The sequence below is a fragment of the Protomyctophum parallelum genome (genome assembly GCF_964188405.1).
Source record: "Protomyctophum parallelum genome assembly, chromosome: 21".
Taxonomy (NCBI): domain Eukaryota; kingdom Metazoa; phylum Chordata; class Actinopteri; order Myctophiformes; family Myctophidae; genus Protomyctophum; species Protomyctophum parallelum.
The window spans coordinates 31661172-31674035 of record NC_139713.1 but is presented as its reverse complement, the minus strand read 5'-3'; the positions used below and the strand labels follow the sequence as shown (position 1 = coordinate 31674035).

Genomic DNA, 12864 nt, shown 5'->3' with positions numbered 1-12864 from the left:
GAGCTTTGGGTTAAGAGATGGTCCAAGAGGGGTCGGCTGGGGTGAAATCAATAAAGGGTTCAGCAGTACATTAAATGATAAGTGGGGAACAGTGGAAACTAGAACTGTAAACATTAAACCAACATACCAACCATGGCCGTGCACAACACTATCGATGAAAGGTTGGAATTCAGAAGACAAGAGCTTTTGTGGCATTTTGTTGAGCACAAGGCGTGCCTATCATCTAGGGATAGTGAAAGAACATCTCGTACCCTCACGCAAATCCAAATGTATTTCTATTTAGATGTTCAAGCTATTGTTTAGAAAACACAATTTTCCCCCATTCTGTTTTCGAACATTGGAGCTGCGCAGAGTGTGCGGAGCTGTCCTACTGTATGTCACTGTCACACTGAAAATAAGCTCACAGTGTGACACCAGCACGCAACACTGGACGTCTTTTGGCCAAAAAAAAATAGTGAAAACAGCTATTTTCTGCACGTGACCCCGCATTTCTACACAGAGGACAAATTCTTCCAATGCCAAGATGATGCGTTCAAGTTCAGGAGAGTTCAGAAAAAGGCAATTGTCCTTAATGTTGCCTTCGGTATGGCATGGCAAGTGGGGGGCATTTCAGTGATAGAATTATTATAGCCAAAAGATGGCGATGCATTCTAAGGCAGAAGACATGGTGCAGTTGGTTCCCTTTGGAACCCCCTCAAGGACCCATGAGGCTCCCTTTCACACCCCACTGGTGTAGCAAGGTGTTTCCAGTGAGCCAAACATGCACAAAATCAGCACCCTGGCTGAGCCTTCATTAGTATCATTGGTAACACCTGTGAAGGAAGTCTGAAGAGGCCCAATTTCTGGCGCTAGATTCCTCGAGAGTGTGTTGCTGGGACAGAGAAAGGTCGACACTAAATAACATTTACTCCTGATCTGTCTGTCAGAAGAAAAAAAAAACATTTTAGTATGAAAATCTTGGGAATACTGTGTGGCTTGTGTCAATCGGGTCCAATATTTAATTCAGTGACTGTGGGGCTAAAAATAATGGTTCATGTTCATGTCCACTCTCCCATTGGAATAAATAGACTCCAACCTGCTTCCCATCTCCTAAAAAGGCGTCCAGGCACCTCACGCAGATACGGGAAAGTGAAGCGGAGCCGGAGATGGCATGTCTTGGACTGAACAGAACAAGACTCGGGAGGCGTGTTATTGTTGTGACACTCACCTTCTTGGTCTTGACGGTGGACTGGCAGCAGTCTCCTCCGTCGTAGTTGCAGAAGGCTCTGTTGTTCACCGAGTCACAGTAGTTGTCTCCCATGAATGGCTTCTCAGAGAAGTTAAGACAAAACAATGAACATAATTAATTAACCGGACATATATCGAAACCCATATTTAGAACTAATAACCATGTGGTTGTAAACTCTGTTTTTAAGGACCCCCATAACTCAAAAGAGTGTATAAAATGTACAATGTACAGTACACTCTCAAAGTTGCAGATCTGTAAGGGTCCATTTGGTTCCATTTATTAAAACAAACCAAAAACAGTTTGGCCCACGCCAAACCTTTCAGCCCAGTTTCAGTTTGAACTGTCATGGAATGTTTTTAAAAACTTTACACACCTATTGTTTCTGCCTAAGTTTCCCCATTTGCAATACTTAGGTGCATTTTAAGGGCCCAGGGTGGAATTTGCTGAATAATCTACTATGTAATTCCCCCCATCCTTCAATGTGACTTTTTACGCCACGAGTGTGCCAGACATGTAAATCAAACTAAGGACATCATAAAGTACACTGGGTGCACAAAGCGCCCCAATAAGGTGATTTACGAGGTTGTCCCCACCCCTCTCCACTTGGGTTAACAATTAGGTTATCGTGGCGGTCGGGTGGAAACCTCATATGTCCAAGAACTGTTACTTTTCACGATTCAAATTGGAAAAAAATGCAGATCGACCAGCTCCAAACGCGGCACAAAACACACATATTTTTGTGTGAGGCTGTAGTATTATCAAGTAGGGCGCTGATAAAAAATAAAATAAATTAAAAAGACTAAAAAGTTCAAATGATGGAGATAAGAGGTTTCTAACCGGCCAACGTTATCCAGTTGGCCTAAACTGTGTGGATGAAATCATCCTTCCAACGTGCTACAGAGGAATAATTTCATAGTGGAACGCAGGGCTGCAACTATCCATTATTTGTTTTAAAGATTATTCTACCAATTTCTACCAACTTTTTTTTATTAATTGAGTGACATAGTTTAAATGTTGTTTTTTAATATACTAACACATTTGATTATCCACTGTTCTGCCAGGGGGTCCCCAGACAAATTATTTACAGTAAGGATTAAGGAAGGATTTAAGTCTTAGATTTAAATGAACACTGCCATTTTTTTACAGTTTCAAATGGGGGCCTGTAAGGCAGCGATTCGGGGGACCAACTGGGCATCTTTGAGTGGGCTCCAGGTGCGGGGCCCCAGCTAAATGTTTTAATAGATATGCACACAAATATGTTAATATAGAATACTAATCTGTTAATACAGCATTAAAATCAGTTTAACCACTAGCCGCTATATTACTGTACATCGGTAGCAAGATCTACACTACAGTATAAAAGCTAAATAAATCTAGAAATACTGAATGTTTGTTAAACATTTGGACGAAACAAATCTCATATTGGGCCATCTGTGGCACCACACACACACACACACACACACACACACACACACACACACACACACACACACACACACAGGTCTAATGCATAACAAACTGGAGTCCTTGGGAAAAAAGGAAGATGAAAAGTTGAGAGTCCTTACCTCACATCCTTTGATGCAGTGGAGCATTTCTGGGTGTGGATACCACTTCAGCCCCATGGTGCACACTATACTCTGTAAGGTGACACAAAACACACCACTTCAGCCCCATGGTGCACACTATACTCTGTAAGGTGACACAAAACACACCACTTCAGCCCCATGGTGCACACTATACTCTGTAAGGTGACACAAAACACACCACTTCAGCCCCATGGTGCACACTATACTCTGTAAGGTGACACAAAACACACCACTTCAGCCCCATGGTGCACACTATACTCTGTAAGGTGACACAAAACACACCACTTCAGCCCCATGGTGCACACTATACTCTGTAAGGTGACACAAAACACACCACTTCAGTCCCATGGTGCACACTATACTCTGTAAGGTGACACAAAACACACCACTTCAGCCCCATGGTGCACACTATACTCTGTTCCCAAAGTGGGGTCTGGGGACCAGGGGTCCTTGAGGGAGTTCCAGGGGGCCCCCAGCTAAACGATGGTTTGGAACAAAATGGACCATCACGGGTCTGTAACTCAGAGAGTGTACAAATGGAAGCAAATGGACCCGGATTTGTACACTCTCAGAGTTAAATTAACTTTGATTTTGCAATATAAATTGGGGTCTCAGAGATAGACATTCCATTAAATGGGGGACCGTAGCTCAATTCAGGTCAAACCTTTTGACCCTTAAAATTAAAATGGTTGAAAATCACTGCTAGAGCTGTAAAAATCTTCTCTTATGGGGGTCCTTGGCGTATGTTTTCAAATGGGGGTCCGGGGGGCTAATGAGTGTCAGTTTGGGGGGTCCTCGATATTAAAAGGTTTGGGAATCAGGTGACACAAAACACACCACTTCCGTCCAGGGCTTCTCACAGTGGGTGCCATGGCACCCTAGGATGGCCTCAGAATACTTTAAAATATGGAATTTATTTATCAATGTCACTTCAGTTTAACCACTTAGACCCTTTAAACTTGGTTAAAACGGAGTTAAACTGTACTTGGTGCGTTCTTTTTCAGCCTACAGTACACCAAGTCCCTTCACCAAAAATAGTAGATCTACAAGCTCACACCACGTCACAACTTGACTCGTTATGAATGTTCATTATTTATAACAGTGGTTTTCCATCAGTGGTCCTTGAGGGGGCTCCAGGCTCCAGCTAACTGATGGAGAATTGATAACCCTTACACTGTAGATCTTTAATGCTTGGGAGCATAACATGAAACCGAATGGACCCGTTTTTACGCTTTCAAGAGTTAAATTATTGTTAAACATCTGCATTACATTTACAAGAAGTCTGACACAATTAAAGAATGTAGAAGTTTTTATTTTATTTTTATCAAAATTTGCCTGTTATCTCTCCTAATGGTACCAACATCAATACAGCATGGAATTGTGTACAAAATCTATCCAACGACAACACAATATTCTTTAGTCTTGGGTCTGAGAGGCTAGATCTAATTGAATGGTGGTCCATGGCTCTAATGCTAATTGAATAGTGGGCCTTGACATGAAAAAGGACTGAAAACCACTGATTTATAACTGACTAAGTTATGGTAGTTAATTATACATGTGCTGAACTTAGAAATTAGAATGCATTATTACCAGCACCTACAATGCTCGTTATACACTTGTTAAATGTTGCATGTGTAAAAAGAAACTTGTATGATGTTGTAATGCTTCATGTGTCACCACCTTAATGTACAGTAAAAACATGAACAACAAGTAGCTCTTGGTTTGATCCAGTGACACATAATAATGCTTAAAGGTCAAATCAACCTTATCTTTCAGAATTGTGTGAGAGGCGACGGGGTTTTCCCCATACGTCATTCTCTTTACCCTTAATTCAATCCACATTCATACGAAAGACGCACGCACACACACACACACACACACACACACGCACGCACGCGCGCACGCGCACACGCACACGCACACGCACACGCACACGCACACGCACACGCACACGCACACGCACACACACACACACACACACACACACACACACACACACACACACACATATATGCATGCCATAGTACATGCCATGGTATGCATGGAGGTTTTCACTGTGGAGTCTCTTTTTGATTTACGGCTGACCTCTTTCCACCTCAGAGGCAGAGTTGAACACAATTGACTTTGACATGATATGACTCGATATAAGGGGTGCTTCTTTCACAACTGAGTCATGGCCCCCAGCAGGGGCAGATATAGCGAGCGAAAGACATGAGGAAAACAACAGGGAGAGAGACAGAGGGAGTCAGCACGAGAGAGAGATGTTCTCAAATGTCTTTGCAGAATGTGTGGAATCTCGTCCTGCCCCCCCACTGTTTCTCTTCATTGAGATGCAAGCTGAAACATTTGTGTTTGGGGGGGTGGGGGCTCATACACATAATATCTTTGTTGTCGTGTAGAAAACTCTTATCTCCAGATTCTTAACTACTTTTTTTTGGTTAATTGCCACCCTACTTGATCAACGCGGTGCTAGGCGACGCGTTTTGCTTTTGCTTGTTTTTTTCAAATTTTAATCCTGAAAAGTAACAGTTTTGGTCATAATGAAATATAGACATAAGATTATGACATAATTCCACCCGACAGAGACGGTGAAATGTGTCCGTGGCCACGATCCTGCATTCATGTGCATGTGGTCATGCATGTGTTCGCGTGCGATACAAAGAAAATGCTACGGAGGCCCCTGAGAATGGGGATGTTTTGGCAGTCATGCTAGCGCGCGTGCGTGCGCGCGCGCGCGCGTGCATGTGTGTGTGTGTGTGTGTGTTTGTGTGTGTGTGTGTGTGGTCACACGGTGTGTTCCAGCGTGACGCGTCCATTGTTTAATTACCTGGTATCCTAGTGTCTTGGGGCACGTTATATTTTTGTGATTATTTAACTTATTGCAACGTTGGCTCTAGCATGAGCATCTGCTGAATGCCTAAATTGTGAATTGTACTTGTAAATTGATGTACTGTGCGTACAGCAATGCTGGAAAGTAAGTACATTTACTACTCCTACTCCACTACATTTATTTGACATCTTTCGTTAGCCAATATACAAGCTCACAATGCGTCACATCGCGCCGCATTGTGAGCTTGTACATTGGCAATTTTCAAAAGATGTGTACATACATTTGAAAACTTTAAACGGGACATTCTGCATAATGAGTTCTTTCTACTTTTGTTACTTTAAGTAAAAAAAAATGTGCATTTAATACAACTATATGTTGAATTATGGACTTTCTGAATTTCTGCATTGCAGTATTGATACTTTTACCAAAGTAACACATACTTTCCCCACCACTGGCGTACAGTGAGTACATACATGCAATGCAACACCGCTACAGTACATTAGCCACGTTCACCTTGGCGTCCCTATTCTGGGCAGGTCATTATAGGTGAACCACTCTACAAAAAATAGCCTCCGGCTCGTGTGCTTAATTTAGGGTGGCATTTCATCACAATGAGGAGCCGTGATGCCAGAAGTCCGCAGAATACTTTGATAGTATTTGGAATTCATCAATAGCACTAAGTCATACATAGGGTGCGTTTTACATAGGGTGTTTTTGGAAATTATTTCTTCATGCGCCAGGAATGGGTTGGGTATTGTCATGGCAACAGTGTCATGGCAACAGCATATAGGCACCTGAGCCCCAGGTGACCGGATCTTTTGTGTACCGTCATTTCCCCCTGGTTGTTTACCATTAAACGTTCGTTACTATTCCTCTCGTGTCTGTGGCTCCTTTGGATATATCCCTGTGCCTAAACTGGCGTGGTGGCAGCGGCGATCGGACTTACGTCTCGCACCGAAAGAGGATCGTATACCATGTGAAGAGAAAGCCGCACTGTGGATATACTTCTACCGTCGGAACGCGAGAGGATCATTATGGCAACGTCACACAGAGCGCCTAAACAATGGTGCTTGACGAAGATAGAGAACGTGAACTCGTTTGAAAACTGGCGACAGAATCTCCTGTATACGCTGTTACTTGACAGCGAGTTCGCTCCGTTCCTTGTTGACGGCGCAGTATGGGAGAAGAAAACTAGAGCGTCACCACACAGAGGCTTCACTGACGACGAGGATGACGTAGCCCGCCCGCAGCGCCGCACAAAGGAACAAAAAGTGAGCATGTTGGAATTGATGCTGGGGCAAATAGCCAATTACTGCCCTGTCATTTCACGTCAAAGCTTCGTGAAAAATTCTACATGTATTGACAGTATATGGCAAGCTATCCGCCAGCACTATGGATTTCAGTGCACAGGAGCACATTTCATTGACTTTGCTGCTATTAAATTGGAGCCCAATGAGAGACCAGAGGATTTATTCCAGCGCTTAATGGCATTTATGGAGGACAATTTGCTGCACAAAGACGCTGGTATCAGTCATATGGGAGAGGCTGTGAGAGAAGATGAGGAACTATCGCCATCACTTGAGAACTTTATTGTGCTTACGTGGCTCCGCCTACTGCATGAGGAGTTACCCAGACTGGTGAAGCAGCGATATGGCACAGAGCTACGATCACGCACGCTCGCATCCATTAAGCCAGAGGTTTCACAGGCCCTTGATTCCCTGTTAGATGAGCTACAGGCATCAGTGGATGCAAGGGTTATGCGCACAGCTGTTGCTGGATTTTCCAGGTCTAGTTCTAGATTTTCTAGCTCTAGATTTCCCAAGCCAAAACAGACAAACTATGTGCCGAGGAGGAGGGTGTGCCCCCTTTGCAAGGAGGCCAGAAGGCCTGATGAACATTTTCTGAGTAAGTGCCCATTCCTGCCCCCAGAGGACAAAAAGTTCATGGTAAAGACACGGCAGGTCACGGGTGAGCATAGCGAGTCTGAAGAAGAATCAGACAACTTCACGGGTGAAGAGATGACTGCAGCCAGTGTAGTTCAGCGTGTGGACATCAAGTCATCACCATATCTCGACACGTTTCATGGCCATCTAGCCGTAAGACTCACGATTGACAGCGGCGCAACAGGAAATATGATGAAGGCATCATGCGCCACGAGACTGGGCGTGACCATAACAAAGACCACGCAGTCGGCCCATCAGGCCGACGGCTCCTCCCCTTTGAAGGTATTGGGGGAGATAAGAACATGCTTTCAGAGGGATGGCCACAACCTCTACTTTGAAGGCCTCGTTGTGGAAAACCTGGATTCAGACATCTTGGCCGGGATCCCGTTCATGGTGAGGAACGACGTCTCGATTAGGCCGGCCAAACATCAGGTGTGCGTGGGGGAGAAAACCTACTATTACGGCGCGCAGCACAAGAGTGACAGACATGCTGTGCGGCGCGCACATGTACTACGCGCACCAGACAAGGCCACAGTGTGGCCTGGGAAGTACATCGAGCTAGATTTGCCAGCCGACCTGTGTGACGTGGATGGCGAGTTGGCCGTTGAACCACATGAACACCAATGGCTTGCCCCAGTGTTGCTGCAAGGCGTGGCAGGGAAGATTCGAGTCCCTAACTTCACCAGGGAACCACAGCTGATCCAGAGACACGACCATGTATGCCGTGTCAGAGCTACGTTTGCTCCATCATGTGAAGATGTGTCACCTATAGCTGAAACTCGCAAGCCTGGTCCTGGGTCCAGGTCTGTCCCCTTTTCTGATGGTGTGGCATTGGACCCAGACAACATCATGCCTCCTGCCATTAGAGACAAGTTTTGTGCACTGCACACGGAGTATGATGACGTGTTTGACCCACAGTTCAAAGGATACAATGGTGCAGTGGGACCGTTTCAAGCCAAAGTGAACATGGGACCTGTACAACCCCCACAGCGGAAGGGCAGGGTCCCACAATATTCCAGGAATCAGCTACAGGAGCTCCAGGCTCAGTTTGACACGTTAGAGCAGATGGGTGTCTTCAGAAAGCCTGAGGATATTGGTGCTGCAGTTGAGTATGTCAACCCCTCATTTCTGGTTAAGAAAGCAGGAGGTGGCTCTCGCCTCGTCACTGCATTTGCGGACGTTGGTCGGTACAGCAAACCTCAGCCGTCCCTGATGCCCGACGTTGACTCTACATTACGGTTGATAGCTCAGTGGAAGTACATTATTGCCACTGACCTCACCAAAGCCTTTTACCAAATCCCCTTATCAAAGGACTCATGGAAGTACTGCGGAGTCGTTACACCGTTTAGAGGTGTTCGGGTCTATGTGCGTAGCGCCATGGGCATGCCAGGGTCCGAGACGGCATTGGAGGAGCTGACATGCAGGGTGTTTGGAGACCTTCTTGAGCAAGGCCTCTTAGCCAAAGTTGCAGACGACATGTACTGTGGCGCAGAAACGCTGGATGAACTGTTAGCTGTCTGGAGGAGGGTGCTGTCAGCCCTACAGCATTGTGGATTGAAACTGTCTGCCACCAAGACCACCGTAGCGCCCATACAGACTTCCATTCTAGGGTGGGTGTGGCGTCAAGGTACCATCCAAGCCACACCCCACCGTGTGTCGGCACTAGCTGCGTGCCCGCCCCCAAAGACTGTGACTGAAATGCGATCATTCATTGGGGCGTACAAGGTGTTGGCTCGCGTACTTAAAAACTGTGCCACCACACTCGCCCCACTGGATGACGCGATCGCTGGTAGAGAATCAAAAGACGTGATCCAGTGGTCAGACGAGCTGCTGTGCGCGTTCAGCAAATCCCAGAGAGCCCTATCTTTGAACCATGCCGTCACATTGCCACGACCGGCTGACCAGCTATGGATTGTCACGGACGGCGCGGTCAGGGATCCGGGTCTGGCTGCGACGCTGTACATCACCTGTAAGGACACCGTGAAAATTGCAGGATACTTTAGCGCCAAGTTGCGCAAAAACCAGTCGACATGGCTGCCCTGTGAGGTTGAGGCTTTGTCCATAGCAGCAGCAGTGAAGCACTTCGCTCCCTACATCATTCAGTCGTCTCAGAAGACATGCGTGCTGACAGACAGCAAACCATGTGTCCAGGCCTTCGAGAAACTGTGTAAGGGAGAGTTCTCAGCAAGCCCTCGTGTTACTTCGTTCCTGTCGACAGCCAGCCGGTACCAGGTGCTTGTCCGGCATGTGGCAGGTGCATCCATCTTACCATCTGACTTTGCTAGCCGCAATGCACCGGAGTGTGACAACCCGACATGTCAGATATGTACATTCGTTCAGGTGGCTGCTGAGTCTGTTGTGCGCCAGGTCAGCACGGGGGACATTATGAGAGGAGCCCAGAAAATGCCGTTTACATCTAGGTCAGCGTGGCTGGCTATACAGGCTGAGTGTTCGGATCTCAGGCGTACGGGTGCTCATCTTCGACAGGGCACACGACCGTCGAAGAAACTGACGAATGTGCGCGACGTGAAGCGCTACTTGAGCGTCGCCACGTTGTCCCGGGATGGTCTCCTGGTCGTCCGGCGCCACACCCCACTCGCGGCATCAACTGAGTGCATTGTGGTGCCTAGGGCTGCGCTGGATGGCCTACTCACTTCTCTTCACATCAAACTTGACCATCCGTCCACCCACCAGTTGAGAACAGTCGTACAGCGGTACTTCTATGCCTTGGACATGGATGCGTCTGTTCAACGCGTCGCTGACGGATGTCACCAGTGTGCATCCTTGAGAAAAGCCCCTGCAGTCATGCAGGACCAGTCAACGAGTGACCCTCCCGAGGTCGTTGGGGCAGCCTTTGCAGCTGATGTGTTCAGACGGGAACGCCAGTTCATTCTCGTTGTTCGAGAGTGCGTAACGTCATTCACGCTGACATCCATCATTGAGAACGAACGCGCAGAGACACTCAGAGACGCTTTACTTCGCCTGTGCGTAGGTGTGTGTCCACTCGATGGGCCCTTCGCAGTGATTAGAACTGACCCAGCACCAGGATTCGCTGCGTTGGAAGGAGATGAGGTGCTCGCGAAACACAGGCTGGTCGTGGAGGTGGGCAGGGTCAAGAACGTCAACAAGAACCCGGTGGCTGAGAGAGCTATTCAAGAACTGCAAGGGGAGATCTTGCGCATGGAGCCAAATTGCAAAGTCGTTACCCCTCTGCTGCTCTCTGTCTCCACAGCCCGCTTGAACAGCCGTGTCAGGTCACGTGGGTTGGCTGCCCGTGAGATGTTATATCAGCGGGATCAGTTTTCCCATCAGCAGTTACCCGTCGACGACCAGAGCAAAGACACCGTCCGGTCGAGTAGCTACGCCAGTATCTCTCCAGCCGGGAGACCTGGTGTACCTATATGGAGATCGGAACAAGTCGAGAGCCCGTGACAGATACCTGGTTGTCAGCACTGATGGAGCGTGGTGCAACATCCAGAAGTTCACAGGCAACCAACTGCGTCGGACCTCGTACAGAGTCAGAGTGAGTGATTGCTACAAGGTGGTGGGCCCTGCAGTCACAGGCCCAGTGGACACGGACCTGTCATCCGATGAGGATCCAGAGGAATCGTTCCCACAAGGCCCTGATACACCACCAGCGATTTCGGAGCCTCCGTTGTCACCCCTGTGTCCCCGTAGTGACGTCTCAGACAGTGCGGAGCGGACGGATGAGACGGTGTCTCCTCCTGAGTCACCCGGGCCCGGGGTGAGACCTGAGGAGGCGGTCAGACCAGCGAGTGGCCCAGCTGCGGGGCCTCGCCGATCAGGGCGTGAACGCCGCCAACCAGACAGACTTCAGCTCTTTTTCTAATGTGTATTTTGTGGGGTGTAGATGCACAGTGTGTGGGGTGTATAGGGGTGTGCATTTAAAAAGAAAAAAAAAAAGGAAAAAGGGTGGCGCCAGGAATGGGTTGGGTATTGTCATGGCAACAGTGTCATGGCAACAGCATATAGGCACCTGAGCCCCAGGTGACCGGATCTTTTGTGTACCGTCATTTCCCCCTGGTTGTTTACCATTAAACGTTCGTTACTATTCCTCTCGTGTCTGTGGCTCCTTTGGATATATCCCTGTGCCTAAACTGGCGATGAGTGCACAGGTGTGCCCTCTTCTCGTTTGTTTATTCAGTGCACCGGGTGCGAAAATCAGGTCCACTGTGACGTGACCGCCCCCACACACTCAAAATACGGAGCACATTTCCGGTGCGAATGCACACACGATACGTTTTATAATGTGTTATAGATAGCATGTAGACATAGCACTCTATAGTGTATACGCATAGTTTCATTCTATAGATATTCCACTGTTAGGTTCTTAGCTTATATGTACAGTATGATTCTTGAAGGCTATTTTTATGTATTTGATGTATTACCATGTTTTGTTCTTGCTTACTGTAAATCACTCTGGATTAAGAGCGTCTGCTAAATGCCTAAATTGTAAATTGTTATGCTCATGATAAGATGGCCGGCCCCTTTCTGTCGGGCTGTGGACAGTTCAAACCTGCCTACCAGTTACATGTGTAGCAAACAAGATTACAAACTTTATTTATTTTTTACTAACGCAAAAGTCTTCTCATGTCAGCACGTTAACTTTCCAGGAAGTGAGAGCTTCAATTAGCTCGGGAATCCTCATCGATGATGTCATTGGTAGGAAGGTTTCTTTTGAGACCATTGAGACCTGTGACCAGACTCTACAATATGTCTTCTACATCATAACCGTTTTCTTAAAGTCCTATGATTCTATATCGGTGGTTCTCAAATTATTTCACCCCCATCTGAGAATATGTTGTTCGAGCAGGGACCTCCCAGATGCAAATATTTGAGTTAAAAACGTGAAAGCATATATTTAAAGATTTGCTATTTTAAACAGCTAAAGTTTAAAATAATGCTTGAAGTGGATAAATGTTAAAGCGACACAGATGCGTTCCCGTCCTAAATAAAATGGGTGAACTGTGCACAGGCTCACCGTCGAGATGCAGAGTGAGTACAGGTCACGGAAATGGCGCCGGTGAGCATTAGTGAGGGCCAATATTTATTATGAATGATAGATTATGGTTGAAAATGAGTATGTGTTCCTAGCACGTATTACCTAGTATTGTAGTAGCCAGTGCAACATGAGAGAAAGGGAACAAGCGATTAAAGATACCAGATGGCGTACTGTAGGTGCAAGACGCATTAAAAAAAGCATAATATGAGCAGATTTAAGCTGTTTATTTCCAATAAGCACGCTCATGGGGTTTT

The 12864-nt window shown here is 46.8% G+C and overlaps 1 protein-coding gene across 5 annotated transcripts in view; it reads right to left on the bottom strand.

The window, feature by feature from the left end:
* pappaa (pregnancy-associated plasma protein A, pappalysin 1a) overlaps positions 1-12864 on the bottom strand; it is a 182490-nt gene that overhangs the window by 27742 nt on the left and 141884 nt on the right. For 3 of the 5 annotated variants that reach the window (XM_083793928.1, XM_083793930.1, XM_083793932.1), the window contains exons 22-23: positions 2794-2865; positions 1208-1309 (exon numbers count right to left, since the gene is read on the bottom strand). In XM_083793928.1, coding sequence (XP_083650054.1) covers positions 1208-1309; positions 2794-2865 — 174 coding nt within the window. The remainder of the gene's footprint in view (positions 1-1207; positions 1310-2793; positions 2866-12864) is intronic. The other 2 variants (XM_083793929.1, XM_083793931.1) reach the window with 1 other exon arrangement.